Below are 19,495 nucleotides of genomic sequence, written 5' to 3' on the forward strand. Positions count from 1 at the left end.
AGCATGGCTGCAACTATCTCTGTCAAAAAAGGATATAATGTTTTTTATGTTTCATGGGTCCTTTATTGCGAACCCACAGTGTCTACACTCTCTCCACGTATTCGGCGATCTGATCTCCGGTGCCCTGTGTGGGGAAAATCCGGGGTAGATATTTAGACCTACCCAGCATCGGAGTAAAACAGAGTCAGCTAGCTCTCATTCTTCTTAGTATTTTGCTTGGTGATAACGTATTAACATGGGGCTGCCCAAACTACGCAACTCCGGGGGTTCCCGGGGCATTATCGCCTGTTTCCTCATATCCATGGGTACCATTAGCTTTGGATATCCTTCGGTCATTGTTGCCTCAACACTCGCAAAAACACCTTTCCTGAAATACATGGGTCTAGGGGACGATAGCGGAATTTTCCCGGGCAAGGAAGGGATGGCCGGAACCATCACGGGCCTCTTCCAGGTGAGTGGAAGCTTACACGAGTAGTCGGGAGACAGCGCGCTGATGGTGGAATGCCCCCAGGTTGGTGCTGTTATAGGCATTATTTGTGGCTGTGAGATCTCAGATCGGTTTGGACGGAGAAGCGCACTTCTATACTGCTCCGTAATATCTATCATCGGTGGCATTGGTGTGACTGCCGCACAGAACATGGCCATGCTACTCATATTTCGCTTCTTCGCTGGTGCTGGTAGCTTTGCCTTCCTGGCGCTCAGTACGTTGCTGCCCTTTCCAGCATTCTCTTCTGGGCTCGCTAGTAACTGACAATCTGTAGCACCAGGATACGTCTCGGAATTGGCTGCACCCAACATGCGTGGTTTTCTCGGCGGCCTTTGCGGTGTGTTTATCGGGCTTGGATACTGCAGTGGCGGTTTCATGGGGCTCGCCTTCTACTATGCTGAAAATGAAACCTTGCAATGGCGTGGGCCTCTGGGTATAGGGATCCTTTGGCCTCTGATCATGCTGCTCATCTGTCCATTCGTGCCGGAGTCGCCGCGTTACCTGTTAATGAAGGGCAGGTCTGATGAGGCCTGGGATGTGGTATCTCGCCTTCGTGGCAGTCACAGCGAGGAAGCACAGGCATTCGCACTGGCCGAGTTCTCTCAGATGAAGCAGCAGGCTGACTTCGACCGGACCCTGGACGGCTCATGGCTGCAGCTGATCAGGAAGCCCTCGTATAGGAAGCGTCTGATCCTGGCATCTGGAATTTCCTTCCTTGGCCAGAGTACGGCGGTTCTCGTGCTGAATAACTACGTATATTTCACTGGGAGCAGTATCTGGACTCAACTAAATTGTCTTATAGGGGCCAATCTTCTATGCAGCACTGGGCTTTGGAACTCGCAACCAGCTTATTCTCGCCGCTGGACGAGACGTCAGTAAGTTGGGACATCCCTAGCCGGGGTCCGACAGAAATCCAGAGAATTGATGAAGCTATAGTTGCCTTCCTCGGCAATATTGTCGGCGCCGCAGTTCTAGACAATATCGGCAGACGGCCCATGCTGCTCACCGGGTTTGCAGGCTGTCTCATCACCCTCTGTATTTTCGCGGCAGCGGTTGCCGAGTTTCAGAAGAATAATTCCATGGGAACTTTGGGCGTTGGGATGACTGCGCTCTTCGTGTTCCTGGTTTTCTATGCATTGGGTGTTGACGCTCCAACATACGTCTTTATGAGCGAGATATTTCCCAGCCACATGAGATCGAAGGGGATGGCCGTTGCAATCGCCATATATGCATTATCAGCAATAGTCTACCTCCAGGTTACTCCACTGGCTGTTGCGAACATCGGATGGATGTATTTTCTGGTATGTGAACCTGGGCATCCGCTACGTTTGATTGGGCCATGTTGTAACATTTCCACATAGGTCTTCATCATCATAATGGCCATCGGATTGGTGTGGATGTATTTCGAAATATTCGAGACCAAACTTATCCCTCTTGAAGAAATGGCTGAGAAGTTTGGTGATACGGACGCGGTGGTTGTCCATCTGTCAGACGCCATGGCTGAGGCAGACTCGAAGAGAGGCGCCGTTGAACACCATGAGAGGTCTGAAGAAGCAGAGCAGAAAGAAGTTCAAGGTCTGACATCTACGGCCTAACGGTGCGGTGCGCAAAGAGGGCTTGGAGCTTTTGGAACTACTGCATCCTTTGGACATACTCTATTCCGATAGGGAAATGGATAGGACTCCACGCCAATGTAATATGCAGACTAAACATTTTCTACCTGAAAGAATAATTATTTTCTCCATTTATTATAGTAGTAATGGCAGCTTTTACTTACATCCAGCCTATTGACTACCATATTTTGCTTGCCTTGCACCATACGATTTGCAATATCTCCCCCGGATTCACCACAGTCAGTGGGTTTCATGGAAGCAAATCGGCAAGGTTCGGATTGAATATTTCTCAGTCTGTTGCCTGGATATTCGAGTATCCGGTTCGAATAACACAAACATGAATCAAGTATCGACTCCTTTAAATACATAACAAAGTGTTATTCCAGTCCCATCTTCCTGTGGCAAAGCAGGATACGAATTTATCGTCTGCATTCAAGCGTCTACTTTCCATACACGACGGTGGTTCGGCGCTGCCAGTTGCGACATGACTTTCTGGGTCCATTTGGATTTAATAGACTTGCTCCATTGCTCTCCGCCGAGCCCGTTCTTCGGGTTATACTGATGAATGGCAACATAGGGCGCAGCAAACTCAGCATTGGATCCAAACGTAGCCAGTCGCTTGTACCTACTCCCGGTACGCCAACCGGGTACGTCCCGTAGAATAGGCATATGCTCCTCACGGTACCAGGCATAAAAGTCCTTTATAATTTCTTCGGTCTCAATGGGCGACATTCCCACCGTCACCACGACAGTCCCTGTAGGGCGGTCGCGAGGCTCAATATCGTCCCTGGTGTTGAAGGCGATACGCTCATACAGATGAAAGTCGACCTTCTCAAGGCCGATGCTCTCCTTCTCAGTTGAAATAAGCGATTGGATGAGTTCGGTGGTAATGAGACTCGCATCCTCGACATGGTAGGCGTTCTCGTAGCGGTAGGTGTTTCCCTCTTTGACCTCGTCGGTTGCCGTGAGAAAATCTACTCCAGACACGCCCGGTAGCGTGGAGAAGGCCTGTTTGCGCCACGATTCAAATGCTCCATGGTCGGTCGAGGCGGGTTTCTCAAGTAGAACGCGGAGGAGTCCGATAAGCATGGTGATAGATATGAAGAGCCTGAGTGGCCAATTGAATATGTACTGTGCTAATCAAAATAGTTTCTACCCGGCTATCTTGAATTTAAATCTTGTGTGGCCATGGATGAAGGGCTTCCGGAGATCAGACCTCCGAGCATAAAGGCGACTCGGCGGAGGTCATAACAGCGAAAGAATACCTGGCGTTATAAATGTACGGAGGTCCACTAATGTCACTAGGTGTAATAGCAAAATCCCGGTCCTCAAAATGCTTGCAGTCTCTAAGATCCCCCGCTTCGATCAGCTACCTCTCCGCGAGGGTGACCCCCCATTCTCTGCCTGGGGATTATGGAAAAAGCCCGAGTACGGTTCGCTCAACTATCTGACCGATAAGGGCCTATTGCAGGCTGCTCGGGAGGAGATCCAAACTGGCGAAAGAGTTTCTTTGGAGTGAGTACTCATCCAAGAACCCACCAGAGAGGATATAGCTAATGAGGGTGTAGTCTGCCTCTGGACTTGATTGATCCTCCCTTGTTAGGGAGAAAAGGCTTTAAGAGAGAGATTGTAAACAAAGCACCTCGGGTTATTAATGATGATGTTGTATGTTTCCTCGCCGTGTACCACAAGGCGAACTAGATAATGATTCGATATAACAACCACAGATCACGTTCAATACCCAGGGAAGCTCGCAGTGGGACAGCTTTCGCCACTTCGCATACCAAAAGCACGGGAAATTCTACAATGGGTGAGCGGTTTGCCAAAGTGGTCTCTCTGATATTTGGAATCAGTCAACTAACAATACCGCGAGGAAGGGTCACTCAAGGAGACATCCATGAGGATCTATCAAGCACTGTTGGGTCCTCGTCCCTTTGGTCAAAGGGACTTGGGGGCATTGCAGGTAGAGGCGTCCTGGTGGACTACGCGGGCTGGGCGAGTGAAAATGGAGTCAAATATGACGCTTTGAGCACCCAGCATATTCCACTCGAGGCAGTGAAACGTATTGCTCGTGAGAAAGGAGTCGACTTCCGACAGGGTGACATCCTGTTCCTGAGGACAGGTAAGACTGAAATATCCTCCTGAATCCGACCCAATAACGCCCCGCTGACTGTCTGATCTCGAACCAGGGTTCGTCAAGGGATACCGTCAGCTGAATAAGGAGCAACGAGAGGAGCAGTCCAAGGTTCCTGAATTTCCCGGGCTCGGGCAATCTCGAGAGACAGTCGAGTGGCTCTGGGAGCGGCAGTTTGCTGCGGTCACGTCTGATAGTCCGGCCTTCGAAAGCATTCGTGAGTCACTAGCAATCCAGATGTTGCAACCAACGATCTACTAATGAGGCGATGACACAGCTCCAGCTGATCCAGAATACATGCTGCACCCCATTCTTCTTTCCGGATGGGGGACCCCAATTGGAGAGCTCTTCGATCTTGACGACCTGGCTGAACGGTGTGCGCGGTTGAACCGCTGGTCCTTTTTTATAACATCTGCCCCGTTGAACTACACGGGGGCTGTTGCCACGCCGCCAAATGCCATTGCTATTTTCTGAAATAGTCTAAGCTTGCTCTTCAGTAGTAACGTTGGCTACTGGTAGCTTGGGCGTATAGGAAATGCATTTGAGATATACGGGCAATACTACACTGAACTATGGGAGCTACCAAGCCTATGTACACAAATTATGTGACGCGTATTTCTAATGAAACCATCTGGAAGCTATTCACTCCAGTGTCTACGAACCAAGCCGTGGTGTCTCAAACTTGGAAACTCGGCGCAAATGCACATGGCCGCGGTCCGCAATCTGCGAGACAATATCACGAATGAATCTAAGGTCCTCGCTCTGTCCCCCGTTGTTAAGAATACCCAGCATATGGTTCTTCGCCTGCTCTGGACAGTCGATTCCTAACAAAGCGGAAACAACAACTTGCTCTGTCTCTAGGATGTCGAGAACTGCGTCGAATGAGAAGATGTGGCCATAGAACAGGTCTAGAGCTGACAGTTAGCTTTAGCGCTGGTAGGCTGGGACTTGATGCTCCTTAGTACCATTCACGATGTGATAGTAGTCAGGGCTGGCATGTAACGTCTTGCCCTCGTCGTACCCAGGAATCTTGCCGTAGATCTGGGAGAACATGTTCCGGCCTCGTTCGATGGCTGTCTCTCGTGTATCGCCCGCCCTACGTCTGGAGTCAGTATAACTTATGAAGGTAATAGCCCGTGTATTTCGTCGCTGACCGGTGATAGGTTGACTCCATTAGCTCAGGGGGTATTGCAGTCGCTAACTGACGGAGGCTTGACCCTGTCTATAGACGTATTAGCATCTGTTACCTCAAGCATCATGAAGCCCATGTAAGAAGGATGAAAGGCACCTTTGCAGCCCCCATAATACCGCAGGCTTTGGTCAGTCCTTCTCGGATCTTCCGTGTCTCCTTTAGTTGGTTTTCCTCTGGAATATACACGTCGAGCAGAAATTTATATAGCTTGGGTATCTCTTCCGGATAGTTCAGAGCACCAAGCGTGACAATTGCTGTTTGGTACCATTTGAACGTGGATGATGGTTGTAACTCGGCCAGGGAGCTGTAGAACTCTTCATCGAACGGGGAACAATGAACCGGCGCCATTTTTGTTACTAGTCGCCATGTCCTTCCAGCGCAGCTGGACCTTGGAGGAATATATAGTTGGAGGTTTATCTTAATTGCAATTTCCTGTACCTCCTGGACGCGGAGTTCAGATCTCCGCCAGGCCTAGCTCTCTGGTTCGACATAAATATGACCTCAAGCCATGCAAACACATGCCAAAGGCAAAGAATTACTTGCAGCATGGCACTTTGTCTTGCACCTACGCTCGAGTTTGCAAACGGGGACGACGCGACTCAGGTATGGTATCCTCTTCACCCAAAACGCTGCGTACTGCAGAACATCTCACGCATACTTGTAGTTTCTCGCTCTAATCCACGAGATTTACCAATTCACATACCAGAATGAGGAGCAGTGCTCTGCATATTGCTGGTTTCGAAATATCACCGACCCACGATCTGTCCAGGGGTTTGAGTTGTAAGTGCACAAAATATCAATACGTGGCCTTGTAGGGCTGACCCCTTCTCAGCTACGACAACGAAGACGCCCTCGCCGTCACTCACCGGGGCTCCGCACCTTACAAGGAAATGCGGCAGTTTATAGCCAGTCTGCAACAGGCAGATTCGACTTTACTCAAATTCCCCCCACTGCTACTTCTTACTCCGATCGAGGGCTTTGTGGACAACAGCAACGATGCCCTACACTTTGAGCATAAAGCTTGCAGGCTTCGGGTCACAACAGTAAAGCTCTCCACTAGCCAGGAGTCGTCTACCAGCACAACTGCACAGTTCACGGCATCCTTGAAAAGCCTCGCCCAGGACCTTGATAGAACCGGCACAGGACTAGCATGTCATACGGCCGCTGCTGCCGTTGAACAATCAACCTCCGGGGTTTCTACAACCCTTCACTTTCTATTTGTTGAGTGCTATTCCTCAGAGCAGGATTACCTCGCACAGCGGGATCAAAACTATTTATGCCTGTAAGTGCGCTCCGTGCTTACCCTAACCTGGAATGCTCGCTCAACCAGCATCTTTGTCAGGGTAAAACTCGTAGATAAGTTTAAAGCTAGTATTACTGTCACTGATTGTGCTGAGGGATTTGGGTTTATGAGAAGCAAGCGATATTAGACAGAATGGAAGCTATACCCTTGTCGATAGGACTCTCGGTGTCTGGAAGGAGCCACATTGACCTATATCATCAGAGTCTTGACAGGATTGTTTGGGCGGGGTGTGTATATTTATGCGTCGCTAGAAACAAAGCTTGTGGCATATCGCTTTATCTACCTTCAGTACCCTTGCACTGTAGCCCACGTTTTAGGATCCAAGTTATATGTGTATTTCAGGCAGCACAAATAGTTTCCAGTATGATTCAAAGTCCAATGTTTGTGTGTCGCCCATGTCGCCCTTTCTCTGCTCGCGCTGGGTTAGTCCATTCCTCAGGTAGTGGAAGCGGTTTCGATGCAGGTATTCGAGGTGATAGTCCTCCCAACGAGGGTCTCGCAGCGCCTCTGCAAAATGGAAGCAACTACCGGCGTACAGCCCGACAATGCGGCCGTCGGTCGTGCCTCGCTTATACCAGCTTCGACATGGAGCGGCCCAGACGGTATCTTGAAGCCACGTCTGGGCGTGTTCATTAAGGTCAGCCACGGCCTTCTCCGTGACCGTCATGGACTTGATCCCTTGTGTCTGGAGCTTCTCGATGCAGTTGTATATGTAGACGCCCGTCATTTGGATAGCCTGCACAAGGGAGCCGTTTGAAACCGGACTATTTGGTCCAATGAAGCAGAAGTAATTTGGCATTTGCGGAACGGCGATGCCAAAATATGCGTCGGGGTTTTCTTCTTCCCATTTCTCAGCGAGATTCACTCCATCATGTCCGACAATGGGGAAGCGCGGCTTGAACGTCGTGTCGAATCCAGTCGCGCATATAATAGCATCCACTGGTAAAACACGTCCATCACGCAGCACAATGCCTTCTGCCGTGATATGGTCTAGCGAGTTCCAATGCGTGTCGACATTCTGACGCACCATCGCTTCTAGAAACCCCTGACCCGGCGTGATCCTGCGACAGCCAACTGGGAAGTCCGGAACGAGGAGCGACGCCAGTCTCGTACCCTTCTCGCCCGTACCAAGTCTCTGCAGCATGGAGGTAACATAGCTACGTCTCACCTCCGCTAGGGCCTCAGGGCCTTCTAACGACCCCCTGAACTCATCAATGCGGCGATTAGCCAACTCTTTGCGGTGCTGCAGGAGGTATTCCGGGTCGTCATGAAAGCGCCTGATCTCGTCTTCGACATAATTGTAATCTTCGTCCACCTCCGGATCGCCCTCTTGAGCCTCGTTTATACCCCGTGCTGGGCTAATCCAGGTCTGAGACCGAATAAAGTAATCGACATGGCCGGCAACTAGAGTAATGAACAGGGGTCCGCGTCAGTGCGAGGTCTGATACAATGGAAGGACACAGCATACTCTTAGCCACTTGGGGCAGGATTTGTATCCCAGACGACCCGATTCCAATGACAGCCAGACGTTTTCCAGTATAGTCATAAGTCTCATCCCAGGCAGCTGAATGCATTTTTTTCCCCTGAAAGTTCTCTATACCGGGAATAGTCGGCCATTTCCAGTTGCTGCAATCGACCGTCAGAACCGGCAAAGGCGATTATTGCATGAATAGGAAAGCATACTTGAGAACACCAGCAGCATTTATTAGGACGTGGCAGTTATCGTCAAACTCCACGCCATTTGCCTTGACGACCAGCTTCCATATCCCAGCGTCATCGTCCCATACGGCAGATACGACCTCATGACCATAAGCAAATAGATCGTCGCAACTGTGCCTCTGCGACACCTGTTTCATGTACTCGTAGATCTCCTCTGAGGTAGCATAGTAACCGCGCCAGTCCGGCTTGGGGTCAAAGCTATAGGCGTAGTTGTGGGAGGGAATATCGCACTGGCAGCCAGGGTACCTAATATTGCCGATGTTAGGATCAGAATGGAGAGAGAGCGCAAAATATTATTACCTGTTTAGCAACCATGTGCCTCCTAAATCACTATTCCTCTCATAGACCTGGAAATCAACTTCGTGGTGCTGCATTTTCTCTTTCGCGATAATGGCCATCATCAGGCCCGAGTAGCCCGCACCGATACAGACGACCCGGACTGGCCGGTGTGTTCCCAATGGGACACTTCGTACGGTGTATGGGGCCTGCGCTGACGGCATTTTGTGCGATGATACAACTGGCAATGCCGTCCATGGCAAGACAAAGACGGTTATATTCGTTCCCTCGGTTCTCGCCCGGAGATGTGATCTCCGATGGGGCCGTGCAGTGTCCAGCAATGCGGGGAGGCCTCGATCGACACCCCCGAGATCTCTCCTCACATCTGGTATTGATCCAGAAGAGAGTTAATCAGTAATGTGACATCGCCATGAAAGCCAGTGGAGGACCTGCGAGGCGGGAAATGCGCAACACTCAGGCATGCAAGCTATGCAGGGCCCGCAAGGTATGTCCGCTGGCCCAGCTTACTGACAGGTTCCTCAGAGGTCGTGCAGGTCAAGTGCGACAGTACTCGTCCAGAATGTAGCCTGTGTCGAGCAGAAAATGTGCCATGCACATACGAGCAGGACCGGCGACAGACATCGCGGGTGTCGCAGGCAGTTATCCAACGCATCACCGACCGACTGACGGAGGTGGAGGAAACGGTGCATAGATTGCAGGAATCTCTACCGCATCAACGGCATCATGCTGCTCAAGTCCAGACTCCATCGGATACTGCGCCGTCGGTTGTTTCACAGACACATGGCTTGCACGGTCTGGATGATGTAGACATGTTTATGGACGCAACACCAGTCGATGTGCCCCAGAATCTGCACCCAGATACACATGCCCTCAATTTGGGCCTGGAGCAGAAGCAGGCGGCATCCATTGAAATACACACTGGAGTCGAGAGTGACGGTGGCCACATCTCAGTGTACGGTCCAAGCTCGACGTTCAATCCGCCCATTTCATATACATTCTATCGCCAACCACGCGCGGCACAGTTCCCTGCAGCGGAAAGGAAAGACACAGCGGAAGAAGAGTGTCGGTTGTTTGCCAACTCGGCTCTTCAAATACAGAAAGAGTGGACGTATATGGCTGAGCGCAAGTTTGACTTGGACGGCCTGGATCTTGATACAGCGTGGCACCTGCTGCAGATCCATTGGAACCATCACCACCAGGCGTACCTGACCACTTATCGCCCTGCAGTAATACATAGTCTCGCAACGGCCGGTCCCTACATCAACAAGCTACTTTTGAATGCCATCTATCTGTCATCGGCGCTGAACAGCGATCGCGCCGAGTTGCACGAGGATCCAACAGACCGGCAGTCACTAGGCAGGCGATTCTTCTCTCGTATCCAGGAGTTGACCCTCTCTGAGCTCGGCAGCTCGAGCGTTGCCACAGCCGTTGCGTTTCTGATAACCGGCTCTAGTCTGGTGTCTGTTGGCCGGCAGACGGCTGGCTGGCATTATTCTGGACTGGGCTATCGCATGATAATCGACTTGGGCAATCTTAAGTATCAACTCCCGATAGGAATCATCATAAAGCCCCTTTCTCAATTCTGTTCGGACATCAGTCGAAGTAGTATACCTTAGCCTCATCTTCCCAGTCTCGAATATCGTCCGGTTCCAATGAGCCCAAACCATAGTATGAGTGATAGCACTGCGTTCAGCTTTGCCATTCTCGACCGGCAATAACTTGACCAGACAATCCCGCGCAAACTGTATAGGATCTTCCGCCCACGCCAATAGCAACCGCAACGCAAGCTGAAGCGTACCCGTTGTTTTCTCCTTGGCGTACTTCCTCAGCTTGACGTGGTACACGGCTTCGAACTCGTCTTGCAGGGCGATCAGTCTCTCGCGTGAAGAACTCGCCAGGATACCCGACACGTATTCCATATCTTCTTTGCCCTGGCACCAGATACCTTGGTGCAGGAGCTGCGTGTCGGCCCGTATGCTTGCAGTATCGAGCGCGTCAGTACCATCTTCACATCGCGAGGTCTCAAGGCACTTGACGAGCAGCTCCGCTGTATGTCCATACCAACATCGGCGCCGGACATATTCGGCCAAAGGCTCTGAATTCTTTTCCTCGTACAGCTGCTTGATTTCTCGAAGCTTGGCTGGGGTCCGGTAAAAGATGATCTCGCAGAAGGCGAAAACACGCTTTGTGTCGAGCGGTTCATATATGAGTTCCTCCAGTCGCTTCACATCGGACCAAACCTGGCCTTTGATCATTCCCAGAATGGTATCTTTGAAATCGGACGGGATGTGTCCGCGGATGTCGTCTTCGAGGTCTCGCTGGTAGAGCTGCGTGTAGGTCTGTTGGAGCAATGCCATGTGCCCTGGGTGCAAAGACGCACCGGGGATAATTTGGATTAGAGTCTTTTTGTCCGTGCGGATGCCGCTTGTGGCCTCGCGGAGGGCTTTTGCGTCGTCAATTGCTTTGTTGAGTAATGGTGATGGTTCGTATGCTGGCGGGGCGTCTTTGCTGGGTTCTTTGTGGAAAGTCATTGTGTTTGATAGATGGGGTTGGCATATTCTCGAGACATCATGCACCTAGCTCTGTTAAATATCTATTCGAATGAGGCGCAGGCTGTGTTGACTGTGGCGGTGTCACAGGAATACGAGGATGAAGGGTCTGAGGGCTGCTAATCGCGTACCCGATCCATCGGTTTAGTCGCAGGTCGAAAGTTCAGATCTACTGTGAAATCATTATTGAATGTTTGGTTCGAGGTAATCAAAGTAGGGATACTAATACACTGCTATTTATAGAAGGGCCGGCGAGTTCTGATCATGGTTGTATTTATAAATCTCTGGTTATATTTAGAACTAGAGATTTATATATCTCGTTCGGCTCCTGCTCTAAACTTTTGCGATATTGAGATACAAGCTTATATTATTGAAGGATAGGACTTCCAGCAGTTTGGTAATTTTAAGAAGCCTATAGTTAATAGGAATACCCAAGCATGCTATGGTTAGTAGTGATAAATAGCTCTTAGGGACTCTGTAAAGACACTGTAGGGGTTAACTGGGGGTACAGTCTTGTATACATTTAAGGCACAACATTGACTAGTTAGTGATTTGAAGTGGTTAGCGCTAGTATTTACGCTGCGCAGAGTCTCCCGGGCAGCACTCGCAAATTATTTCTCCATGTTGACACTATTTTTGTGTCTCCTGGAGTGGTCATGTTCGTGTCTGTGGAAAGTGCAAGGGATGACACGCCCAAGGCCTATCAAACAGTATGAAATCTATCAAGGAAAGCAAGCTGACACCTAGGTTGATAATACGATCGTTTATTACTCTGTACTCCGTCCTGTATCGGCATTGTTGGAAAGGAGTGTAATTCCAATCCTCGGCATTTCTCCGACTGCACTATGGATCGTTTACTTAAAGTAAAAGAAATAAAACAATAACCAAACTGTCGGTAACCTTTTTATTTCAGCCATGCTCGACAATCCCTTAGCAATCACCACCTCGTCGCTGGGGCTGCACTCTTCGCATTCACTGCCCGAGAAAGTCCAGGCAGCGGCGTCTAATGGATTCTCGTCCATCGAGATTGTCTACCAGGAAGTCGTGGATTACGGCTTGTCACAAAATCCCGTGCTAGATTTATACAATGCCGCACGCTCCATCGCACAGCTATGCCGGTCGCTTAATGTCTCGGTACTGGCTCTGAATCCCTTCAAGAACTTCGAGGGCCACCACTCGCCGCTGTCGACTCGTCTAGAGTCAGCGAGACACTGGATTGAGATTGCCGTCTTGCTTGGAGCAGAGCATTTGCAGGTCCCGTCGCAATTCGACACTGCCAACAGCACAGGCGACTGGCAGCAGATGGTGCGAGACTTGCAACAGCTCAGCGACCTAGCAGCGTCCTGGTCGCTGCGCGTCGCCTACGAGGCCGTGGCATGGGGCAGTTACATCAACACCTGGGAAGACAGCCTGCGCATGGTGCAGGACGTGGACAGGGTGAATTTCGGGCTCTGCCTGGACTCATTTCACGTTGCTGCGCGACTCTGGGGGGACAATACCGTCGCCAGTGGCATGAAGGAAAACGCGTGGCCGGCCCTCAAAGCCTCCCTCACTCGATTCACTGACTCGTGTCCGCTCGATAAGGTTTTCTACGTGCAGCTTTCCGATGGAGAGAGATTTGCACCCCCGCTGTCGCATCGGCATCGGTTCTTCCAGGCGGATTTCCCGCCTGCGCTTACTTGGTCGCGCCACATGAGAGTATTTCCCATGGAGGCTGAGCTGGGCGCTTATTTGCCGGTCACGGAAATTGCAAGGACCTGGCTGGTCGAGAAGGGGTGGAAAGGAGTGGTTTCGATGGAGATATTCGACTGGAGAATGAGAGACGAGTCCAGACGGCCGATGGACAACGCCAGAAGAGGCCAGCAGTCGTGGCAGAAGCTGATCAAAGCCTTAGAATAGTATGCACGAGTTACAGTAGGCCGTCTATTCATGAGTCTAGACTACAGTCTATGCAATGCGGAATTTCCTAAAACATTACGATCCCCCCGTCCACCTTGTAGGCGCCGCCTGTCAGAAACTGTGCATCAGGACTCGCAAGAAATGAAACCATTGCCGCCACATCCGTAACCTCAGCCCAGCGCCCAAGCGGCACAGTAGCCAGCATGCTCTTCATCTTCTCCTCGGGCCACGAAGCGAGGAACATGGGCGTGTTGACGCCGCAGGGATGGACAGTGTTGACGCGGATCTTGTGCTGGCCCAACTCGCCTGCCGCGGTCAAGCAGAGGCCACGGAGAGCGAACTTGGACGTAGAATAAGCAGAGAGTCCAGGAGTCGCACGAAGCCCGGCGATGGAGGAGGCTAGAATGATGCTGCCTCCATGGCCTGTCTGTTTCATTGCAGCGCCGCAGTACTTGACCCCGAGGAAGGCTGGCAGTGTCAGAGGACAACTGAATTATTGGAAAGTAAAATCGTGACCTACCTGATCGACAATTCACGCGCATCACTTTATCGTACTGATCGACATCTGTTTCGAGAATGCTGGTGGAAGTGTACGAGATGCCCGCGCAGAGAAATGCAATATCCAGACGCCCAAAGGCCTGTATCGCCTCGTTTACAAACCGCTGAACTTCTGCATCTTCAGTAACGTCGGCCTGCACGCTGAGTATGACATCCTCTGTGCCTTGGACCTCTTTGCGAAGGGTGTCTGCTGCCTTGGTGAGTCTATCCGCGTCAAGGTCGACCAGCACTACTCGAGCGCCTTCGAGAAGGAATCGCCGGGCGGTTTCGAAGCCAATATTGCCAGCTGCTCCAGTGATGAGGGCGACGAGCGACTGGAGGCGATGGGCAATCGGTCCCTGCGAGAGTGGAGGCAGCAAAGCGTCCGACATGGGTGACAGGTAACTATTATTATTCGTTCAGTTACGGAGCGCTGTGACCACTTAAACCGGTTAACTTCGTGTTCAGCAGATTTATTAAAACCATTCGGCCAGCTCCTGAGATGTCTTCGTTGGAGAAGACAAGCAGACTCTGATCCTCCGGAGCAGATGGACAGTTGATCAGCGCCAGCCCGCCGAATACTGTCGGTACTTGCAGCCAGTCCATGGAAATCGGGCAGTAGCGCATCCTTCGCCATCAATAGTGATTATTAGTGCCTTCAGTACGGGACAGAGAAAGTCGGGGCCTGCAGCTCATCTCCAACGGGCGATCCATGGGCCACTCAACGCCCGCGACGTGGACGATGTGGGCCAAGGGGCCAAACAGTAAAGTCAATCGCCGCTTAAGTTCAGCTGGAGGTTTCCAGTCTCGATCCTCCGGAGCCCTGAGTCGATGCTCCGGCCTCGTGCTGGTGGTTTATGAATCGGCCTGGCCCTCACCCCACGGGGTCAATCAGGCCATTCGCATACCTCGAGGATGGGCTTGATGGTGACCGTCTTGGACCACTGGCCGTGACTTTCCCACCGACGATGAAGAACATCTTCTATTCTCCGCCGCGGCCGCAGCGCGATGGGCCTCCAGAGATCTATGGCGTGCGCATATATCTGCTGGTGCTGTCGGCGACATGGGCAAGTTCCCTGTTATACAAGACAAAAGAAATATCCTGCTAACAACCACAGGCATCAGCAATGTACGGATACGATTCAGCTTTCATTGGGGGAACGATCGCACTGCCTGCCTTTCAGAAAAACTTTGGTCTTGCCGAAGCTGAAAATGGCGAGGCAGCAGACATTTCGTCCAACGTCGTCTCCATCTTCCAGGCAGGAGCCTTCTTCGGCGCTATTATTGGATTTCTTTTCGCGGAGCGCTTCGGTCGTAAGCTAGTCATCTTGGGATCAGGCGTTGTTTTCTCAGCCGGTGCTATCGTGCAGCTGGTAGGGATAATGTCTTTGCTGTACCTTGGTCGAGCCCTGACCGGCCTGGGAGTAGGGTAATGCTTTGGACCACACTTGATACTGGAATGTTTCTAATTCTCACGATGACAGTGCATCTTCGACAATAATCCCGATCTACATCGCCGAGTGCTCCCCAGCGCTCATCCGTGGCCGCCTGGTCGGTATCTTCGAGATCATGCTGCAAATCGCCCTCGTCTTCGGCTTCTGGGTGAACTACGGCGTCGAGAGGAACATTGCAGACTCTGATCAGAAGCAGTGGAGGATCCCCATGGCTGTGCAGCTAATTCCTGCAGGTCTACTGCTAATCTGCATGGTTTGGATGTGCGAGAGCCCCCGTTGGCTGGCAAGCAAGAACAAGATGGACAAGGCACACAAGGCCCTGGCATGGGTCCGCAATCTACCCATGGAGCACGAGTACGTTGTTAATGAGATGGCCTTGATCCAGGCGTCGCTGAACCACGAGCTGGAAATAGCCGGCGGGGAACGCACTCCTATGCAGATTCTGAGGGCGTGCGCTGCCCCAGGGGTCCGCAATCGACTGATTCTTTCGGTCTTGCTCATGCTCCTGCAGAACCTTACTGGGTGAGCACCTATCGGATAAGCAGACAGAAGCAGCTAACATGTCCCAGAATCAACGCAATCAACTACTATTCTCCCACTATCTTCAAGTCCATTGGCTTCCAGGGCACTTCCGTTCAGCTGCTTGCAACCGGTGTTTATGGTCTGGTGAAGATGATCACCACCTTGGTCTTCATGATCTGGATTGTAGACCGGTTCGGCCGGAGGCCTGCCCTAATCACTGGCGCGGTAGGTGCAGGTATCGCCATGTTCTATCTCGCTATTTACTCCCAAGTCAGCGACTCGTTCAACCGCATACCCCCCAGCGACGGCGGTTCCAGAGCTGCAGTGGCAATGGTATATATCTACGCCATCTTCTACGGCTTCTCCTGGAATGGAATCCCGTGGATCTTTGCGTCAGAAGTTCTTCCCACGCGTGTTCGAACAATCGGGATGATGTGCGCCGTGTGCATGCAATGGCTGGCACAGTTCATGATCGTCTACTCGCTGCCACATATGGTCGAGGCTATTTCCTTTGGAACATTTTATTTCTTCGCTGCGTGCACGTCTGTGGCTCTGGTATTCGCGTTCCTATTTGTGCCCGAGACCAAGGGCATTCCGCTGGAGGATATGGACCTGCTGTTTGGTCGTGGGGCAGGCATCTACGCCAGGGGCGCGCGTCAGAACTACGAGAGATGGAAGGGCACAAGGGGCCCGATCAGCCTGCAGAAAAACGTTGGTGATTATTTATCTCGGGTTGAAAATGCACAAAATGTGAAATAATTCTTGTGGCGGGTTAATAATAACTGTATAGATGAGATGTTTTGCGTTTAATTGATACCCCGGGGATATTATTTACTGGGTGTTTAAACTTTTTTCTCTGTGGCCGTAGAATATATATATGTCTTGGTGCCCTAATTACAAACCTCGGTGGCCACTTTTACATACTCCAGGTAAGACTATGTGACTGGAAGATGGACTCAAAAAATATAATCAATTTCATTACTATATAGTACTCCGGCTAAAAAATTCAGTCCCATATTAATAGTTTGCAAGATTAATATTCGAGGCAATAACCAATCTTATCGAGTCGCCATTTCGCACCCCCGACGACATCCCATAGGGCTACTAGATTCAAGTAAGTCCATGCATGGGGGCGCACCGTATTCAAGTATATTTTCTTTGTAGAATTCACGGCAGACGTGTCGGAGTGTCAATTCGTCGGGGCGAGGTAATGTATCGGTCCACGGGATAACTGGGATAGCTTTAGCTGTCATCCAGGACATTGAACGCAAAGGGCTAATCGGCCATCAAGGGGAGGGAATTCAGCGCTCATAGCCACTCCCCCGGCAGCAAGATCCGTAGCATTGATCGCCCGTCTGGTATTTCTGGTACACTATGGTGGACCTTCCACGACAGCACGAACCAAAGCATTGGTCGCCTGTCTGGTACTTCTGGTATACTATGGGGGCGGATCCACGGCAGCAAGAACCGAAGCATCGGTCTCCTGGTAACGTTAGCATTGCAGAGAGTAATATGGAAGAGGGTACCTACCATTGTACGGAACATCGACGCCTTCGCGGGGTTGCTGGGAGGGCTTTGGTGATTTCCTGCTGAACATTAGATATGTATTTTAAGTATCAGAGTATAATAGTGGACTTACTCTGTCAATGAGACTATGGTGCCCGAGTCTACTGCTTCAGACTCCTTTCTAGACGGGTGCAGCAGGCTACGCACCTTGACCATGACGTCGTCCTTTCCCATATTGAGATTGAGTATGAGTATGAATGAGTATAGGTATGAGACTTGATTCTTGAGTATTGAGTATCTGACAATTGAGTTACTGAATTATGTTTTTATTTCGATACAATGAGCGGAATCTGGTCTCCTTATAAAGGTTCTCCTGCTCGGACCCTTGCCATACACTCTCGGCCAAGTGTGCTCCTGATACGCTCGCTGGTCGTCGCCGAAGACTTCGCCGAACCCCTGCTTCTGTCATGTGGCGCCACCACTTTGTCCCCGGTTTATTAGGATTTCACAAGCTTTCCCCTGATGGGTCTCGGCCCTCTCGGGGGAAAAATTACGTTGCCTTGTCGATCATCTCGGTCCTTGCCTGAAGCTTCGTACTCTTTGCGCGTCGAGGAAAGAATGCCCGTTATGATGTCACTGCAACAGATGGAGTGTCAAATTAATTATATTTCAGTCTAGTATAGTAATGGCTATTTGGTTACCGTTGTTTACATCAGGCTACTAAAAGATGGTCTTCAGCTTCCATCCTGCACATACTCCCCTGGCCACGATGAACGCCACGGTCGCTGCAAAGTACAGGGCTCCCCCAAACCCAATAAGGCCCTGGTAGTTCCCATCACCAGCCTGCAAAATAGCCCCAGCGATCGGGATTCCCGTAAGAGTCCCAATACTGGAAATCGTAAAGGTCGTTCCGTTTCTGCGCCCGTAGTCTTCCACCTTGCAAACCTGCGAAATACAGACGGGTGTGAGGCTGATTGCTGCACCACTGGAAAAGCCAAAGAGGATCGCGTAGCAGATAACGCCGGCAGTATTACTTTCGATCGGAATCCACAGAGCGAGTGTGAGAATGGAGCAGAATAGCGAGGTGGCAATCATGACGTTGAAGCGCCCAAATCGATCCGCCAACAGCCCCGGGAGGAAACGACCGGGGATGGCCCCAGCGTTGAGGAGAGGTATCAAGGCATAGGATATGGTTTTGTCTATTCCAACATGAAGCGCATAGCTGGAGACATACGTGATGGGGATGAAGACTGCAAATTCAACCAGGAAGACGGCGAGTGTTGTCGTGGCGTACCGCGGATCTGACAGGGCCTTGAAGTCGATTGCCGCGGACTTTCCCGTGGGACGTGGCAGTCTGGTACGCATGAATAGACAGGCTATTGCAAGCAAACCGGCTGAGAGAAACGCGATGATGCGAATAGCCCAGCCGAACCCGATCCTGGGTGCAGCAAACATGACAATGATCGGGAAGATGACGCCCCCTACGCCACCAGCAGTGCAGGCAATGCCGGTAGCGAGGCCTCGGCGACAGTCAAACCAATGGCCGATCACCGAAACGGCTGGGTTGAAGAGAGTGCAGGCCGAGAGACCGCCGAGGACGCTGAAGGAGAGGAAGATCTGGTAGTATGCTGTGTGCCATCAGCACGACTCCAAACTATACGCCTATGAGCAATTCCAATGCTTACCAGTGCTAAAGCTAAAGCAGATCAAAGATGCGAACATTCCTATAGAACCAGGCACGACGACAAACAAAGGCCCGTAGCAGTCGAAAATGGGCCCGGCCTGGACGCCAGCGACGTACAGAAAAAACCCATAGGCACCGAATATCCACCCAATACTGGAGTCAGAGTAGTCCATCAACTGGTGCTCGCTGGTCCAAGAATGCAGCGTCCCCAGCGTGTTCAGCAGGCCCATGGAGGGGATCATGGCGCACCAGGCACCGACAACCACCAGCCATGCCTGGAGTCCGCCTTCGGGGTAGTCTGTGATGGGTGTTTCGAGGTCCAACATGGCGGACCGTAATTCCTGGCCGGGGTGAATTGCGCTATGGGGACGAGGCCATAGCGACTGATATACTCTTCTGGAAAGCGTGAGCCGAGCCGTGGTTGTGGGCGCTCTCGGCGAGCAGAATCGCATAGTGGAGCCACAGCCAAACGACTCGGGCGTCTCACATTCTGATTTGCGGACAAAGTCTGGTGGGGACGGGCCGGTCTTCTTCACTCACTTTTTCCCGGCTGATATGATCGTTCGCCGAACTCGTGGCGAGCCTGCGTCGTATATCTC

The 19,495-nt window shown here is 51.3% G+C and overlaps 13 protein-coding genes across 13 annotated transcripts; 6 read left to right on the top strand and 7 right to left on the bottom strand.

Annotated features, from left to right (window-relative positions):
• Positions 1-235: 235 nt before the first annotated feature.
• ASPSYDRAFT_92536 (uncharacterized protein) lies at positions 236-2,082 on the top strand (the record flags this gene model as incomplete). Its single annotated transcript, XM_040852695.1, has 6 exons — positions 236-451; positions 512-701; positions 762-1,240; positions 1,290-1,362; positions 1,424-1,788; positions 1,849-2,082. The coding sequence occupies 6 exons, from the start codon at positions 236-238 to the stop codon at positions 2,080-2,082; spliced, it is 1,557 nt and encodes a 518-aa protein (XP_040699206.1).
• Positions 2,083-2,324: 242 nt separating this feature from the next.
• Positions 2,325-3,223, bottom strand: ASPSYDRAFT_135050 (uncharacterized protein). The gene has a single exon (XM_040840710.1). It carries the CDS (start codon positions 3,187-3,189, stop codon positions 2,533-2,535), a length of 657 nt encoding a protein of 218 aa, XP_040699207.1. The 5' UTR covers positions 3,190-3,223; the 3' UTR covers positions 2,325-2,532.
• A 147-nt stretch (positions 3,224-3,370) lies between these two features.
• ASPSYDRAFT_183436 (uncharacterized protein) lies at positions 3,371-4,869 on the top strand. Its single transcript, XM_040843533.1, has 6 exons — positions 3,371-3,615; positions 3,669-3,765; positions 3,828-3,910; positions 3,978-4,222; positions 4,290-4,451; positions 4,512-4,869. The coding sequence occupies exons 1-6, from the start codon at positions 3,434-3,436 to the stop codon at positions 4,706-4,708; spliced, it is 966 nt and encodes a 321-aa protein (XP_040699208.1). The 5' UTR covers positions 3,371-3,433; the 3' UTR covers positions 4,709-4,869.
• A 19-nt stretch (positions 4,870-4,888) lies between these two features.
• On the bottom strand, positions 4,889-5,774 carry ASPSYDRAFT_92539 (uncharacterized protein; the record flags this gene model as incomplete). The annotated part of the gene is made up of 4 exons (XM_040852696.1): positions 4,889-5,142; positions 5,200-5,330; positions 5,389-5,456; positions 5,523-5,774. 4 exons carry the CDS (start codon positions 5,772-5,774, stop codon positions 4,889-4,891), a joined length of 705 nt encoding a protein of 234 aa, XP_040699209.1.
• Positions 5,775-5,972: 198 nt separating this feature from the next.
• Positions 5,973-6,856, top strand: ASPSYDRAFT_1159057 (putative quinol monooxygenase; the record flags this gene model as incomplete). The annotated part of the gene is made up of 4 exons (XM_040840063.1): positions 5,973-6,029; positions 6,091-6,206; positions 6,259-6,708; positions 6,757-6,856. The coding sequence occupies 4 exons, from the start codon at positions 5,973-5,975 to the stop codon at positions 6,854-6,856; spliced, it is 723 nt and encodes a 240-aa protein (XP_040699210.1).
• Positions 6,857-7,054: 198 nt separating this feature from the next.
• On the bottom strand, positions 7,055-8,948 carry ASPSYDRAFT_34334 (flavin-containing monooxygenase; the record flags this gene model as incomplete). Its single annotated transcript, XM_040845229.1, has 4 exons — positions 7,055-8,133; positions 8,198-8,355; positions 8,413-8,694; positions 8,749-8,948. 4 exons carry the CDS (start codon positions 8,946-8,948, stop codon positions 7,055-7,057), a joined length of 1,719 nt encoding a protein of 572 aa, XP_040699211.1.
• A 184-nt stretch (positions 8,949-9,132) lies between these two features.
• On the top strand, positions 9,133-9,954 carry ASPSYDRAFT_71126 (Zn(II)2Cys6 transcription factor domain-containing protein; the record flags this gene model as incomplete). Its single annotated transcript, XM_040850554.1, has 3 exons — positions 9,133-9,229; positions 9,268-9,904; positions 9,945-9,954. The coding sequence occupies exons 1-3, from the start codon at positions 9,205-9,207 to the stop codon at positions 9,952-9,954; spliced, it is 672 nt and encodes a 223-aa protein (XP_040699212.1). The 5' UTR covers positions 9,133-9,204.
• A 71-nt stretch (positions 9,955-10,025) lies between these two features.
• Positions 10,026-11,586, bottom strand: ASPSYDRAFT_409153 (annexin). The gene has a single exon (XM_040846181.1). It carries the CDS (start codon positions 11,274-11,276, stop codon positions 10,098-10,100), a length of 1,179 nt encoding a protein of 392 aa, XP_040699213.1. The 5' UTR covers positions 11,277-11,586; the 3' UTR covers positions 10,026-10,097.
• Positions 11,587-12,209: 623 nt separating this feature from the next.
• Positions 12,210-13,193, top strand: ASPSYDRAFT_60387 (sugar phosphate isomerase/epimerase family protein; the record flags this gene model as incomplete). Its single annotated transcript, XM_040849846.1, has 1 exon — positions 12,210-13,193. The coding sequence occupies one exon, from the start codon at positions 12,210-12,212 to the stop codon at positions 13,191-13,193; it is 984 nt and encodes a 327-aa protein (XP_040699214.1).
• Positions 13,100-14,300, bottom strand: ASPSYDRAFT_183447 (SDR family NAD(P)-dependent oxidoreductase). Its single transcript, XM_040843534.1, has 2 exons — positions 13,714-14,300; positions 13,100-13,661 (listed from the first exon to the last, which is right to left on the bottom strand). The coding sequence occupies exons 1-2, from the start codon at positions 14,120-14,122 to the stop codon at positions 13,261-13,263; spliced, it is 810 nt and encodes a 269-aa protein (XP_040699215.1). The 5' UTR covers positions 14,123-14,300; the 3' UTR covers positions 13,100-13,260.
• A 398-nt stretch (positions 14,301-14,698) lies between these two features.
• ASPSYDRAFT_158009 (sugar porter family MFS transporter) lies at positions 14,699-16,465 on the top strand (the record flags this gene model as incomplete). The annotated part of the gene is made up of 4 exons (XM_040842691.1): positions 14,699-14,801; positions 14,856-15,159; positions 15,215-15,706; positions 15,754-16,465. 4 exons carry the CDS (start codon positions 14,699-14,701, stop codon positions 16,463-16,465), a joined length of 1,611 nt encoding a protein of 536 aa, XP_040699216.1.
• Positions 16,466-16,739: 274 nt separating this feature from the next.
• On the bottom strand, positions 16,740-17,446 carry ASPSYDRAFT_34340 (uncharacterized protein; the record flags this gene model as incomplete). The annotated part of the gene is made up of 4 exons (XM_040845231.1): positions 16,740-16,807; positions 16,845-16,952; positions 17,237-17,292; positions 17,346-17,446. 4 exons carry the CDS (start codon positions 17,444-17,446, stop codon positions 16,740-16,742), a joined length of 333 nt encoding a protein of 110 aa, XP_040699217.1.
• Positions 17,447-17,932: 486 nt separating this feature from the next.
• On the bottom strand, positions 17,933-19,222 carry ASPSYDRAFT_92548 (putative oxalate/formate antiporter; the record flags this gene model as incomplete). The annotated part of the gene is made up of 2 exons (XM_040852697.1): positions 17,933-18,840; positions 18,898-19,222. 2 exons carry the CDS (start codon positions 19,220-19,222, stop codon positions 17,933-17,935), a joined length of 1,233 nt encoding a protein of 410 aa, XP_040699218.1.
• Between the last annotated feature and the right edge of the window lie 273 nt (positions 19,223-19,495).

The sequence above is a fragment of the Aspergillus sydowii genome (genome assembly GCF_001890705.1).
Source record: "Aspergillus sydowii CBS 593.65 unplaced genomic scaffold ASPSYscaffold_11, whole genome shotgun sequence".
Classification (NCBI taxonomy): domain Eukaryota; kingdom Fungi; phylum Ascomycota; class Eurotiomycetes; order Eurotiales; family Aspergillaceae; genus Aspergillus; species Aspergillus sydowii.